This window comes from Mesoplodon densirostris, chromosome 3 (assembly GCF_025265405.1).
Source record: "Mesoplodon densirostris isolate mMesDen1 chromosome 3, mMesDen1 primary haplotype, whole genome shotgun sequence".
NCBI classification, from domain to species: domain Eukaryota; kingdom Metazoa; phylum Chordata; class Mammalia; order Artiodactyla; family Ziphiidae; genus Mesoplodon; species Mesoplodon densirostris.
Window position 1 is genome coordinate 91,177,237 of NC_082663.1, and position 16,682 is coordinate 91,193,918.

The window sequence follows — 16,682 nt, forward strand, 5'->3', positions numbered from 1 at the left end:
CATGAATTATTGAGAAAGGTATTTAAAAATTTTCTAATATGACAGAAAATCTGTCAATATTCTCTAATTTGGTGAAATTTTGCTGTATATATTTTAAGTCTGTGCATTCAAGTTTAAAACTGCTACATTTTGGGCCTCCCTGGTGGCGCAGTGGTTAAGAGTCCGCCTGCCGATGCAGGGGATACGGGTTCGTGCCCCGGTCTGGGAGGATCCCATATGCCGCGGAGCGGCTGGGCCCGTGAGCCATGGCCGCTGGGCCTGCGCATCCGGAGCCTGTGCTCCGCAACGGGAGAGGCCACAACAGTGAGAGGCCCGCATACCGCAAAAAGAAAAAAAAAAAAAAAAAAAAAAAAAAAAAAAACAAAAAAACTGCTACATTTTACTAGTAAATTGGACTTACTAGATAGTGACCTCCACTCTCCCCATTAATGCTTTTTCTGTCTTTAAGTCTAAATTGCTAATGTTAGTATAATTAGTCCATTTCTTTTAGTATTTCCCTGAAATATCATTTTCTGCCCTTTTACTTTCAATCTTTCTGTATATTAATGCTTTAAGTGTGTCTTTTGTAAACAGCATTTAACTTTAAAAAAATCCAACTGATTTGAAGCTTTTCTTTCACAAGCAGAGAGTAAGCAATTTATATTTATTACAGGACTTTTTCTTACATCTCTATTTTTCTTCCCTTTTTTATGCTTTTTCTTCCTTCCCTTTTTTTTTTTTTTACTGTTATTTGGATTGACTTTAACTGTTATTTTTCCATGTCTTAAATTCCTTTTTCCTTCTTCTACTGGTTTCCAATACATATACTCTTTATTTATTCTTGTAGTTGTTACCCTTGAAATTTTACCATACAAATTTAACTATGTCAACAGTTAACTTTCAGACCTCTCCCAAACTATACACTTCAACTCTGATCTTCCCCCATCAACTGAAATACTACTGCTGTCCAGCATTTTAGTTCTGTCCCCCCTCACCACTTGACTTCTATTTTTTTTTAAATCAAACTACCAGTTTTATTATTGTAGGATATCAATGCAATTAGCTGATGATTTTCAAATGTGTTTCTGTTTATACATATACCTGTACACCTACCTACAATTCAGGATACTTTTAAACTTGTAAGTTAAATATCCAAGTGCCTCCTGCCATCTACAATGCATGCCTCACTGGCACTTAAAATTCCAAAAAGGAGTTCCTACTTCCCAGTCCTCTCCTCAGGTGTCCTCATCTCAGTCAACGACATTAACATCTACCCAATGCCCCAACCAAAAAACCTAGGCATAACTGACTGATTTCTCCCTTATCTCACACCCAATCCTTCCTAATACTTATAACTCAAAAATATTCTCAAACCTGTTCACCTTTTTAAATTCTCACTACCATCCCCTCACAGCCTAATCCACTCTCATCCTCTTTTTTACTTTAGTCCCTTTCCAATTCGATCTCCACAAAGCTGTTAGAGTGATCCTTTAAAAATGTGTGTCAAATCAGTTAATTCCCCACTTCAAATCTCACTGCTCTCTGAATAAATTCCAGATGCTACATGTCCTGCATAATCTGGTTCCTGCCAACTTCATCTCATATTACTATTCTTTCCACTCATCTGCTTCAGCCCCACTACCATCTTACATGCCAACCCTTTCCTTTTCAGTACCTCTGCTCTCATCTTTCTTTTTGCCTAGAAAGCTCTCCTTCAACTAACTGCTAATTCTCATCTTTTAGAGCTCAGCTCAAAAGTCAATTCCTAAGAAGTCCTCCCTGATCACTCTAATTAATGTAAGCCCCTGTCAGTTACTTTATCACATTAGTGTTTTATTCCCTTCACAGTAATTATCAGTTTGTAATTTATCATATTTGTATCTTGTTTATTACCTGCCTCTCCCACCATAATGTAAACTTCATGGGAGAATCTTATTTATCTCCTTCACTGATATAATCCCAGGATCCAGTACCATGCTTGGCACATACTATATGCTCAATAAATATTTGTTGCATGAATAGTTACTATCACAAATTACATATGAAAAAATGAATAAAACTTAGTAAACTAACTAATAGTGATTAGAGATGATCAAACATAAAGTTAGGAAGAGGAAAAACATGCCACCTCAACCTACCACTATCAAAGCCAATTATGTTCTTACATTTCTTTCTTTACAAATTTTCTAATATGCTTTATTTCCAGAGTTTCTCACAGAAGTAATCCCAAACTGGAAATTTATACTTTTTGAGAAGTAAAAATTTTAATGTCCAAGTTGAAATAGGTTTTTCCTAAGAAAACATATTTACCAAAATAGGTCCCTTGAGAGACTAAATTAGAACCAACCAATTATCATAGAAAAAAAATTTAATTATCAAAGAAATACTCCCTCACAACAAAACACCAAGCTCAGAAGGTTTCACAAGCAAATACTAACAGTCTTTAAAGGAATAAATAGCTATTTAAACACCAAAAGATACACACACATACACACACACACACACACACACACATAAATATAAATATATATATATATATATGGCCTTTTAGCAAAGCGAGTATCAAACTTATCAAGAAAAATATTAAAAAAAACACAAAACCCAACCAGAACACAACTAGAGACAATTCATATTTACAGGTCTCAATATAAAAATCCTATGTAAAATATTAGCAAACAGAATCTAGCAGCTCATTAAAACAACAATAAACCATGGCTATGTGATCATGTTGGGTTAATTAAACAGAAGTAAGGGTAGCTGAATGTTAGGAAATCTAGTAACAGAATAATTGCTCATGATCATTAGGCCAAAAGTAAAAAATCATTATATCATTTCCATTGGCTAACAAGACTTTAATAAAAAATTCAAGAAGATGTGGCACATATATACAATGGAATATTACTCAGCCATAAAAAGAAACGAAACTGAGCTATTTGTAATGAGATGGATAGACCTAGAGTCTGTCATACAGAGTGAAGTAACTCAGAAAGAGAGAGACAAATACCGTATGCTAACACATATATATGGAATTTAAGAAAAAAAAATGTCATGAAGAACCTAGGGGTAAAACGGGAATAAAGACACAGACCTACTTGAGAATGGACTTGAGGATATGGGGAGGGGGGAGGGTAAGCTGTGACAAAGCGAAAGAGAGGCATGGACATATATACACTACCAAACGTAAGGGAGATAGATAGTAGGAAGCAGCCGCATAGCACAGGGAGATCAGCTCAGTGCTTTGTGACCGCCTGGAGGGGTGGGATAGGGAGGGTGGGATAGGGAGGGTGGGAGGGAGGGAGACGCAAGAGGGAAGGGATGTGGGAACAGATGTATATGTATGACTGATTCACTTTGTTATAAAGCAGAAACTAATTAAAAAAATAAAATAAATAAAATAAATTAAAAAAACAAATTGGATTCTGAGGCTGGTGAAGCTACTGTTGACAAAAAAAAAAAAAAAAAAAAAAAAAAAAAAAAAATTCAATGAACATTCTTGCCAGAAACCTATAAAATACAAACAGGGTAAAATTTCCTTAGTGTGATTGGGATTGACATATATACACTAATATGTATAAAACAGATAACTAATGAGAACCTGCTGTATAGCATAGGGAACTCTACTCAATGCTCTGTGGTGACCTAAATGGGAAGAAAATCCAGAAAAAGAGGGGATATATGTGTACATATAGCTGATTCACTTTGCTGTACAGCAGAAACTAACACAACATTGTAAAGCAACGATACCCCAAATTAAAAAAAAAATTTTTTTTAATTTCCTTAGTGTGATTTAAGACAAAAAAAATTGTGTATGTGTGTGTGTATATGTATGAAATCAACCTAAAACCCAGAATCATTCTTACTAGGGAAATACTAGCGGAGCAAGGGCTGGTTAACTATGGCCCACAGGTTATTTCCAGCTTGCCACCTGGTTTTATAAATAAAACTTTGTTGGAAGACAGTTACACCCATTCATTTACATATTGTCTATGGCTACTTTTACACTGTAACAGTAGAACTGAGTACCTCCAATAGAGACTGACACACAAAGCTGGAAATATTTACTATTTGGCCCTTTGTAATATAAATTTGACAAGCCCTGCACTAGAGCATTCCCATTAAAGTTAGGAAAAGACAAAGATATATATCATCAACCACTAATTTCTGGAGATATAATCCAATGCAATTAGAGAGAAATATTAAAGTTTCAACTTTTCTTACTGCCTGCATTTCCATGAAAAAATCACTGATTTCCCTCTGAGGGCTCCCATTCTCCCTTGCTATTATCTTCACTGAATAGCAATGGCAGCTCTGATTCACTCATACCTGACTTACCAAAATGATCTTTTAAATGTCCAAGGTTTCTTCAATAAAGCAAAATGGAAACACATACTGTATCTAAGACAAGACACTGTAATTACCATTATTTTCAATTTAATTGTTCTTTGGAAAATACCGAAAGCATAACAAAATTCAGCAGGATCTACTGGTCCTACATAGGGCTTGTAAATGCAATTAATAGCATATCCAACATCTGAATGTGATGTACAACACTCTTGTGCAGTATGCATAAAAATAACAAATCTTGGGCCTCCCTGGTGGCGCAGTGGTTGAGAGTCCGCCTGCCGATGCAGGGGATACGGGTTCGTGCCCCGGTCTGGGAGGATCCCATATGCCGCGGAGCGGCTGGGCCCGTGAGCCATGGCCACTGGGCCTGCGCATCCGGAGCCTGCGCATCCGGAGCCTGTGCTCCGCAACGGGGGAGGCCACAACAGTGAGAGGCCCGCATACCACAAAAAAAAAAAAAAAAAAAATAACAAATCTTACTGTTAACATACCCTTCCTGAAGAGATAATTCTTGGTTTTCCTCTTCGGGACCACTGCTATCACTTTGTAGTTCAGGTTCATTCTCATCTTTTCCTGGCAGCGTCTCCCAGCTTTCATCACTTGAGGACTGATCTTTTTCCGTACCAGAAAATCGATGAGGCAAAGAGGCAGACCATTCTCCATCACTGCATTCTGAGCTGCAAATTTAGAACAGAAATATACTGTCATTACAAGTGCATTTATCATTTGGAGTGTTAACCAGGCATCATGGTAGACAGTGGAGTACTGATGCTCTACATGTTTCATCAGGTGCCAATTAAATTTTAACATATTTTATTTATTTATTTATTTATTATTATTAATTTTTTTTTGGTGGTATGCGGGCCTCTCACTGTTGTGGCCTCTCCCGTTGCGGAGCACAGGCTCCGGATGCGCAGGCCCAGCGGCCATGGCTCACGGGCCCAGCCGCTCCGCGGCATGTGGGATCCTCCCGGACCGGGGCACGAACCCGTGTCCCCTGCATCGGCAGGCGGACTCTTAACCACTGCGCCACCAGGGAGGCCCTTAACATATTTTAAAAATAAATACAGGGCTTCCCTGGTGGCGCAGTGGTTGAGAGTCCGCCTGCCGATGCAGGGGACACGGGTTCGTGCCCCGGTCCGGGAGGATCCCACATGCCGCGGAGCGGCTGGGCCCGTGAGCCATGGCCGCTGAGCCTGCGTGTCTGGAGCCTGTGCTCCGCCACAGGAGAGGCCACAACAGTGAGAGGCCCGCGTACCACAAAAAAATAAAAAAATTTAAAAATAAATAAATAAATACAGAGATAAATATTCAGCAGAATGTAACTTTTTCAAAAGAATATAGCATATGGCAAGTTATGAAATTATCAATTTATTCTTTTCTTCATTAAAGTAATTAATTCCATGGTGCTTAGACACAGGTTCTTTATATTTTAGACATACTTCTACACAACATTTTCAGTAATTTATTCGGTAATGCCAGATTAAATGCTATCTGGAATAAATAATAGAGTTACTACTCACCTGATTTAAAACAACTTTCTAATTACATACTGACAACTGATATCATATCCTCTATGAATAAATTTTCACTATTACCATGTTTTAAAAGCTTACTTTTTTCTTCCTTTTACAAAAAACACTTTACAATGGAGAGAGATTCAATTCATAAAAAGCAGCACTGACAAATCTTTACTGAAGTCCTTTGGTAGGACTGTGAACACAAAATAAATTTCAACTCAAGAGAATATTTAGATAAGGAATGAAAAAGTGTGATAAAAGAGTTAATAAAAAAATCTCCAAAGAATTACTTTTAGATAGTATACGTATTTAACTTTGGTTAATTTGGTTACATTCAACAACTTGCAAAGCATCAGACATCTTATATTACCAGAAGCTAAAATATTACTTAACAGTGTTGAAAATAAATCTTAAATGCTTTTTCTAACCATATCAACCATTCTGGTCAAGAATTCTCTTAAAGATATTACCCTTTGTGCACTGACCTTTAAGAAACCCAGAAATAACAAAATTTAATTTACTTTTTTGAAAGGAAGTGATAATTGGTATTGTCTCCTCCTACAGGCAGATAAACCCAAGAGATCAAGATGCAATTAACAAAGAGCAGCATTAATCTGAGCTCCAAGAAGTTAGCAGAAGTAGAAAAAATAAAATCAACTTCCAATTTTCAGGGCCCAAACATCCTGGAGAAGAAACAGAACATAGCCCTGGCATAGCAAATAAAAGGTGTTCCTTCACTGGGTATGAGCCAAAACTGCTTATATTCTGTAAAATTTTCTGTGACCCAAAGAATAATCTAAGATCAAGTAAATCATTTCCAGACTTGTATCAGTGTCAAAATCTAACACAGAAAATAGTTTTAAAGGAGCTTACTGAGCTAACTTTCCTTGACTATGAAGCTTCTCAAATTCACAGCTAAATTACCAACTCCAGTTTTGAAATGTTTTTAAGAAGTAGGGTTGGATTTCTAGATTAATTTCTGGCATTTTTTAATGTCTACTTAAAAGCGAATTTCATTTTTTAAACATTTCTCTCAGAGATTGATCCTGTCCAGAAAGATAACATAGAAACTTCTGAACTTTTCTGAATTAATGAAATAACTGATGGAATATCTCCAAATTTCAATAGAAAAAGAATGTCTATGATAAACAGTCAACATATTTAAGAAGGTTATGTCAAGGACTGGCAAACTATAGCCTTTTAGCCAAATCTGGCCCTGTTGCCTGTTTTGTTTGTTTGTTTTGTGGTATGTGAGCTAAAAATGTTTTTTTTTCCCCTATCTATATTAGATTTTGCCTCTTAGTTAGAAAAACCTAAAATATTTACTATCTGGCCCCTTAAGAAAGTTTGCAGACCCCTGGCCTACATCGTTATTACTCATTACACTAACACTCACCTCGAAGTAGATAACTTTTAAATATATATCCCCAGCCCTGATCACCATACTAAGCTTTCATAACCACTAACTGCCCACCAAACATTTTTAGATTTTCAGCCTCCTTTTAAAAATTATATTTTTATAACAAAATTCATCTGCCATTTAAGTCCCTTTCTTGATTTTCTATCTAATGGTATTATCCTGCCCTTAAGCTGGAAACCACATATCTTTGGCTCTTCACAAACTCCCCACATTTAAGTCCTTTTTTACTTTCCATTCTTTCTGTTCAATGGCTCTTATGTCCTAGCTCCTTTTTCTCCATTTCCCCTAAAAACCCTTGGTTCAAGTGCTTTTCTCCAAACCTAGATTGAGATAATCAATTATTAACTGGTGTCCCTAAACTTAATCCCAAATCCCTCAACTCACTTAAAGAACGCATTCTGAATATCCCTATCACTTCCATTTATATCAAACAGTACATTTATAACATTACTCCAAAAATTTTCAACAGTTCCTCTCTACTAAAGCTGCATTTCATAAACTTAAGCCATTTGCCTACAGTCCTCACAATTTTTGGCTACAGTTGTACATTAACACTGTGTCTTAAGGTACAACAGTTGAGGACACAGGTTCTGGAGTCAGCTGGCCTGGATTTGAATGCACCAGTTATTAGCAGTGAAAAAGTTACTTAACCAATCTGTACCTTTATTGCCTCACCTATCAGGTAAATATAATAGTATCCACTATCTCACTGAGTTCATTTGAGGAATAAATGAGTTAATATATAGAAAACATTCTAACAGTGCTTAGTAAATAATATCATCAGCAACTATTATCAAATCTTTTTTTTTAACAACAGTTTTTTTTCACTCAAATACATTTTAGTTATCTCTTAAGCAATATCCATAAAGTTCCAAATTTGATGTGCTAGATATATTTTTTTGATTCACACTAATATAAATATATAATGATAAAAATTAAAAACACTTGTCTGTGTGCCACTTAATATATTTTACCCTCTTTAAAAAATACTGGCCTACCGAAAAAAAAAAGTTTGAACTTCGAATGGCACTTACGATTTACTACATCTGATCCCCGTTATGAGTACATCCTTACATCCAACTCTTTCCTTCCAATATGCTCTATTCCAAATGCTGTCCCCCAAATACGAATTTTCATCACAACTATTCCTCCCACCACCAAGAATGTCTTCACAATCACTTCACCTTTTTTCCCATTTCAGGACCAGATCACTCTTTCAATACCTTCCTCTACAACACTGCTTCTTTTGTTTTTCAATTAATTCATGGACTAGCCTTCTTACTCGTTCAGTCTAAACCACTAAAGTGCAGCTGCTTCTTTAACACTGCATTTAAAGGTATTTTTCTAAGTGCAAAATCACAGTTCCTTTTCCCAGCAAAGCATCTAAGGAGATCTGTCTGAATTGTGAAGTACCTGTAAGCTCTTGGAAGTTAACTAAGACTGTGCTATCGAACGACTTTACATAGAGAACTTTCAGTGATATCAGTTTATTTAAAAAGGGCCAACAATTAATCATCTTTAAAGTACGTTCCCCAGAAATTAATACATATTTGTGATATAAGTGATAGAAAGTAATATATCAATAATTTCTTATTAATATTTCATTCTGAACGTTATTATCTATGACAAATTTCAAACTTAATGTCTATTAATAATTTGTAGCTCTAAAACTCCAAACTGGCTCAGAGGGCTAGTCAGAGGAAACTATGAATCGATGGCTAAGATTTTTTACTATGAAAAACAAAAAACCTACCACAGGCAATTTCTTTACTGAAGAAACAAAATACTACATTTAACACCAGGTGAAAGTTCCATCTACAACATATGATCGCCTTTTTCACTGTGGCAGTGGAACACCACAATGGCAAGAGCAAGCTTTGAAGTCTGATAGAGTTTAGGTTAGGATCTGCTCAATACTTACTAGTACAAGCCTGGGCAATGAATGAACTTCCCTGAGCTCACTTTTCCTCATCTGTAAAATGAGGATATTAATATTTACTTTTCAGGTCTACAGTACTGTTTAAATGAATACCACAGATAAAATGTTTTGCACAATTTTTGGAAAATGGTAAACATTTAATAAAGGTAGTTACTTCTTTCATTATATAAGCTGTTTGCTTAGAAATTTCATTTGGACTTCCTACCAGCACACCACCATTTTCCTCTTTTCTCTACCAGAGAAAATCTACTTGACATCCTCTGGTCTGTCTTACTGAATAGCAGTATCAGCCTCCTGGTCACCCAACAGCTTTATACAAGAGGTCAGCAAATTATGCCCTGGAGCAGAAGCCAAATCTGGTCACCTGTCTGTTATTTAGTGGACCAGAAGCTAAGGATGTTTTTCTCATTTTAAAATGGTCATACAAGTATCCACATAATATCCTCAATGTTGCCCTTTAGTCCACAAAGCCTAAAATATTTACTATCTGGTCAACCTTTTAAAAAAAGTTTGCAGACCCCAAAGAAGATGCAGCAAAGAAGCATCGAACATAGGTCAATGGAAGAGAAACCATGGAGCAGAAAAGGGTGAGCAAACAGCTCAATGGTAGCACTGAAGTCAAAGAAAATGGGTAGAGAAAAAAATCAACTGGCTATGGAAATTGGGAGGTCACTGTTAACATGGGAGAATATAGAAATAATACAGGGAGTTAGATTTTGAGGCATTTAATAATAGTGGAACATGAAGGAACAGAAGCAGTGGATGTGGAACATTTATTCTGAAAATTCAGCAGTGGAAGAGAAAATATAAACAGGCAAGTAGTTAAAAGAGGGAGCAAGATCAATGAAGGCTGCCCCCAGGATTTAGAAAATTTAGAGAAGGAACCCAGGAGTAAAGGTAACAGATATGTAAGGTGTCAGATATGACTGCAGGCACAGAATGAGAAAAGTCAGCTCTCTTCATTGAAGAAGAAATTTAAAACAGGAACCAATACCAACATATTCTAACATGTTAGTATGTTAATATGTATTCTGATGGAGGAGAGGAAAACAAGAAAGTTCACATTTGATTATTTCAGTATCTCCAGGAAAGCAGAGACAAAGTTATCCACTAAGAATGACAGGAATATAAGGAACTAAAAGCAAAAAGAGAAAAGATTTTAAAGTAACTTTTCAAGGAGAACAAGCAACAGAACAAACAGGACACAAAATGGTCATGGACTAGCGAGGACACATTTGTTCTTGATTATAAAAGCGTATGAGTTAAACATTTAAAATTTTTCAAAGTAAAAACTAAAATACCACTGTGACTTTTATATGGTCTTTCATTAGTACTGTCTCCCATTAACATTTAGAGCTATATGCAAGAGCAAAAAACTATAACTTACTCAAGTATTACACTCTTTACAGATCCAACTGTGAACTGAAAAACCGTTTTTCACCTAAATAAGATTATATGTGGTTTCTAGACAAAACATTTTATGTACAAATCTAGGTAGAAATAAGATACAGAAGTAAAACCAGCCGAAAGCAACCTCTTATTCCCTAAGTCCCCCAAGGAATTGGTTTGTCTTCTTTGATATTTATCACATCCACAAAAACTCAACTATATAGGAGCTAGGGAAGAGTGAAATTTTAGATAATTTTCTTATCTGACCAGCTGTGGATCAAAAACACTTTGTGAATTTTATTGAAAATACTCTGGAAGGAAATTATATTAAAACATATTATATAATTCTCTGCATTTTCCAAAATAGTATACTAAACATAATCTAACAGTTTGGGACTTTTTACTAGTACTAACACCGAACTATGCTGTAATAAAATAATACAAACGGAAGCTGTTCAAATCTATGTCTACTTAATTTTGTAAATAAGGCCCAAATGGTTTGTTTTTTTGGCTGTGCCACGCAGGTTGTGGGACCTTAGTTCCCTGACCAGGGATCGGACCTGAGCCCTTGGTAGTACCATGGGAATTCCAGGGAAGTCCCTGTTTTTTCTTTTTCTTTTTTTATTTTTTTGCGGTACGCGGGCCTCTCACTGTTGTGGCCTCTCCCGTTGCGGAGCACAGGCTCCGGACGCGCAGGCTCAGCGGCCATGGCTCACGGGCCCAGCCGCTCCGCGGCATGTGGGATCTTCCCAGACTGGGGCACGAACCCATGTCCCCTGCATCGGCAGGCAGACTCTCAACCACTGCGCCACCGGGAAAGCCCCTGGTTTTTCTTTTTGAATTGTGCCTGCCTTTTACAACTTTCTGATCTTTTCCCCTAATATCAAAATATTGTAATCTATGACTCCCTAGCATGCCTGAGGAAAAGTTATTTATCCCCAATTTACTCCTTTTAAACTTCTATGAACTTGGAAACAGATATAAAGTTTTCCTAAAATATTAGAGCATGTGCTTAAAGATCTTTGTTTTGGCTGTTCATAGATGTTTTACTTGTTGGGAAATAGTGAGATCAGAAGAGCTTTCTTCATGGCTTTCTGCAAACATACAGGAGAGGAAAGGAGCTTAATTTAGCCTCATGGTAATTATCTGTATATTCTGTCTTCCTCATAAGGTTGGTGAACACCAAGGCAACAGGAATCATTATTATTTGTATTTACGGAGTACCTGAAACAAAATGTGACCCCTGGGAGGATTTCAATAAATCCTTTTTAAGTATATCAAATCGTAATCAACTAAATAACCAATATTCCTTTTATTCTCCCAAATTCATCACAAACAACAAAAAAGTTGTCCTGACACTTTTATCTTTGGTAAGGTTTTTTACCTTTTAAGCAAGGTTAAGGCCTAGGGGACAAAAACTCTGCCAAAAAACCTCAAGTACTATAAGAAGTGGTCAGGAGATAGCACACCTCTCTTCAGAACAATTAGGCCTAAGGTTAAAATGTGCTGGCATGGCTGAAAGGTTCTTTTAAACTCAAGATCTTGTCCTCAAACAGTTATTAAAGTTCTCAGGGTATATTTCAAAAGAGCAGGGTATTAACCTAACTCTCCGGTCTAATTCCAAGTCTAGTAATTATATGCTGCCTGTTAAAATTCCCCTTGCAGTTGTAATTTAATAAGGTGGCGTTCAGTTCTCGTCAAACAGCTCAGAGCAATGCAACCAGCTACAATGCTTATCCCATAAAGTGTAATGTTTCAGATATGATTAAGTTATCATTTAAAATTTTTCAGGGAATCAGGCCATACATTCATTAAAATATTTTTCCACTTGTAAAGAATAAACTATATACTTTTTAAGTGGCCAAAAATTCCTATACCTTGAAATGTCACAGTAAATTTTTGTTTATGTTCTTTATAAGACAGTTCTATTTGTAGCTATTATAATACTAACATGACAAGAAAACTCTTCAAGTATATCATTTTCAAGTTTTACAAAGCAGAGAAAATGCAAAAATCTCTCACAGACTCAAAGCAGAAGCTATTTATACTTTCCTTCTCAAGGTACTGGTGGGAGAGTCACTGTGTTTCCCCATTTCTCCAATGTGCAAATACCAGAACTTAGCAGAACTACAGTAAAACATTAGGAAGATGAACAAGTGGCAAAAATGAAACTAAACAGGAGTGTACAGCTACGAAATTTCAACATTTATATGGCGCCATATTAAAAGGCATTCTGGAACGGTGATCTTTTGCAGAGAGTAAGGGTAGAGGAACTGGAAACAGTAGCACAGAAATAGAATTACTCCCCAAGATTGTACAGACTATTGATATGAGGTCCTAAAATATATCTTAAGGCTTACAGATGCATATATAAGCAGAATCCTAGGTAGAATCATTATCCTTGATGAGAGCCTTAAAAAACAAACAAAAACAAAACAGTAAGTGTTTCTGGCATTTCAATGTGTCTTAAAGAATACTCTAAAATTAGTTCCATCATTTAAGTACGCCCAACCACAGGTTCTATAAGTCAATATATTACTAAAAAGTCAAAAGAAAAAAAAGTTTCTATTAACTATAAGTGTTTTTCTCATCTGTATATTCTGTTTATAAAAATCTGTCATTTTTCAGAGTACTGACATTATCACTCAAGGAAAAAACTTATAAAGAAATATACTAAGACAATACCCTATAACCCTTAAAAGTCCAGAATCATTCTAGGCAAACAAAACAACACTACTATTAATGACAACAACAACAAAAATCAATTTAAAAACCAAGAGCTGAAAACACTACCATTTACCACTGCAACAAAAAGAATAAAATATCTAGGAATAAACCTACCTAAGGAGACAAAAGAACTGTATGCAGAAAATTATAAGACACTGATGAAAGAAATTAAAGATGATACAAACAGATAGAGAGATATCCCATGCTCTTGGATTGGAAGAATCAACATTGTGAAAATGACTCTACTACCCAAAGCAGTCTACCACTGGAATTTTTCACAGAACTAGAAAAAAAATTTCACAATTTGTACGGAAACACAAAAGACCCCGAATAGCCAAAGCAATCTTGAGAAAGGAAAACAGAGCTGGAGGAATCAGGCTCCCTGACTTCGGACTACACTACAAAGCTACAGTCATCAAGACAGTATGGTACTGGCACAAAAACAGAAATATAGATCAATGGAACAGGATAGAAAGCCGAGAGATAAACCCAAGCACATATGGTCACCTTATCTTTGATAAAGGAGGCAAGAATATACAATGGAGAAAAGACAGCCTCTTCAATAAGTGGTGTTGGGAAAACTGGACAGCTACATGTAAAAGAATGAAATTAAGAACACTCCCTAACACCATACACAAAAATAAACTCAAAATGGATTAAAGACCTAAATGTAAGGCTAGACACTATAAAACTCTTAGAGGAAAACACAGGCACAACACTCTGTGACATAAATCACAGCAAGATCCTTTTTGACCCACCTCCTAGAGAAATGGAAATAAAAACAAACATAAACAAATGGGACCTAATGAAACTTAAAAGCTTTTGCACAGCAAAGGAAACCATAAACAAGATGAAAAGACAACCCTCAGAATGGGAGAAAATATTTGCAAATGAAGCAACTGACAAAGGATTAATCTCCAAAATTTACAAGCAGCTCATGCATCTCAATATTAAAAAAACAAACAACCCAATCCAAAAATGGGCAGAAGACCTAAATAGACATTTCTCCAAAGAAGATATACAGATTGCCAACAAACACATGAAAGAAAGCTCAACATCATTAATCATTAGAGAAATGCAAATCAAAACTATAATGAGATATCATCTCACACCAGTCAGAATGGCCATCATAAAAAAATCTACAAACAATATTATGCTGGAGAGGGTGTGGAGAAAAGGGAACCCTGTTGCACTGTTGATGGGAATGTAAATTGACACAACCACTATGGAGAACAGTATGGAGGTTCCTTAAAAAACTAAAAATAGAACTACCATATGACCCAGCAATCCCACTACTGGGCATATATCCTGAGAAAACCATAATTCAAAAAGAGTCATGTACCACAATGTTCACTGCAGCTCTATTTACAATAGCCAGGACATGGAAGCAACCTAAGTGTCCATCGACAGATGAATGGAAAAAGAAGATGTGGCACATATATACAATGGAATATTACTCAGCCATAAAAAGAAACGAAATTGAGTTATTTGTAGTGAGGTGGATGGACCTAGAGTCTGTCATACGGAGTGAAGTCAGAAAGAGAAAAACAAATACCGTATGCTAACACATATATATGGAATCTAAAAAACAAATAAAAAATGGTCATGAAGAACCTAGGGGCAAGATGGGAATAAAGACGCAGACCTACTAGAGAATGGACTTGAGGATACGGGGAGGGGGAAGGGTAAACTGGGACGAAGTGAGAGAGTGGCATGGACATATATACACTACCAAATGTAAAACAGATAACTAGTGGGAAGCAGCTGCATAGCACAGGTAGATCAGCTCGGTGCTTTGTGACCACCTAGGGGGTGGGATAGGCAGGGTGGGAGGGAGACACAAGAGGGAAGAGATATGGGGATATGTATATATGTATAACTGATTCATTTTGTTATAAAGCAGAAACTAACATACCATTGTAAAGCAATTATACTCCAATAAAGATGTTAAAGAGGGCCTCCCTGGTGGCGCAAGTGGTTAAGAGTCCGCCTGCCGATGCAGGGGATACGGGTTCGTGCCCCGGTCTGGGAGGATCCCATATGCCGCGGAGCGGCTGGGCCCGTGAGCCATGGCTGCTGGGCCTGCGCATCCGGAGCCTGTGCTCCGCAACGGGAGAGGCCACAACAGTGAGAGGCCCACATACCGCAAAAAGAAAAAAAAAAAAAAAAGATGTTAAAGAGAAATTAATTAATTAATTAAATAAATAAAATTTTAAAAACCAAGAGCCAAGAAAACTACCCTTTATAGTGAGGTTGGAAAACAGTGTAAATATTTCATCAACTTCATTAGATGACGTCAGGCCTAACTATAAAAAGCAAACAAAAGAAGCTTTTATTTTTGATTAGTGTCTATAATGGAGAAAGCACAGCCAAATTAAATGATTTTCTTCAAAAAAGCAAAATGTAGTAAAAAATGCTTAGAAATACTATTTAACAATTCTCACTAGGGTCTAAGTCAGCACCCAGAAATCAAACACTTTCATATTTCTGTAGCAAAAAGTATGAATACTTGAAAATAGTCCTCATTTTAATTTAGATCTAGATCTACCATCAAGTAAGTTAATATTAGGTCAAGTTTTGTTGTCAATTTCTGTTTTTAGAACTTTGCGGATTTTGGATAAAAGACTGTGGACCTAAACTGAAAAACAGAAATAAATCAGGCACAAGTTCTTTTTTTTTTCTTTTTTTAATTGGCCACACCACACGGCATACAAAATCTTAGTTCCCCAGCCAGGGGCAGAACCTGTGCCCCCTGCAGTGGAAGTGCAGCATCCTAATCACTGGATTGCCAGGGAAGTCCCAGGCAAAAGTTCTTAACTAACTTTATTCTTAGCTTAGAAAATAGTAGGTTACATAAATATTGTCTGCTAAACCTTGAAGTTTACAAACTTCAAGATAGCAGTAGAAGTATTTTAATTGTTTCTACAAGTTACTTATACTATACTACGGAAGCTTAATTCATACATCCAATGAAAATCAAAGATTTTATTAACTTTATGATATGAAATAAAATATATAAAATGCATTCATATTCAAAAGGATAAATTTCTTCCTTTATAGTACTTTCTAGTTAAAAAAAACTATTTCTGGGGCTTCCCTGGTGGCACAGTGGTTGAGGGTCTGCCTGCCAATGCAGGGGACATGGGTTTGTGCCCCGGTCCGGGAGGATCCCACGTGCCGCAGAGCGGCTGGGTCCGTGAGCCATGGCCACTGAGCCTGCGCGTCCGGAGCCTGTGCTCCGTAACGGGAGAGGCCACAACAGTGAGAGGCCCGGGTACCGCAAAAACAAACAAACAAACAAAAACAACTATTTATTTAAATTAATAAAATCTTGAAATTGAACTGTAATGGAGCATGGCAAGGG

At 36.6% G+C, this 16,682-nt stretch overlaps 1 protein-coding gene across 2 annotated transcripts in view; it reads right to left on the reverse strand.

Annotated features, from left to right (window-relative positions):
- PJA2 (praja ring finger ubiquitin ligase 2) overlaps nt 1–16,682 on the reverse strand; it is a 126,278-nt gene that overhangs the window by 34,735 nt on the left and 74,861 nt on the right. For both annotated transcript variants that reach the window (XM_060093235.1, XM_060093234.1), the window contains exon 5: nt 4,815–5,000. In XM_060093235.1, the coding sequence (XP_059949218.1) occupies nt 4,815–5,000 (186 nt within the window). The remainder of the gene's footprint in view (nt 1–4,814; nt 5,001–16,682) is intronic.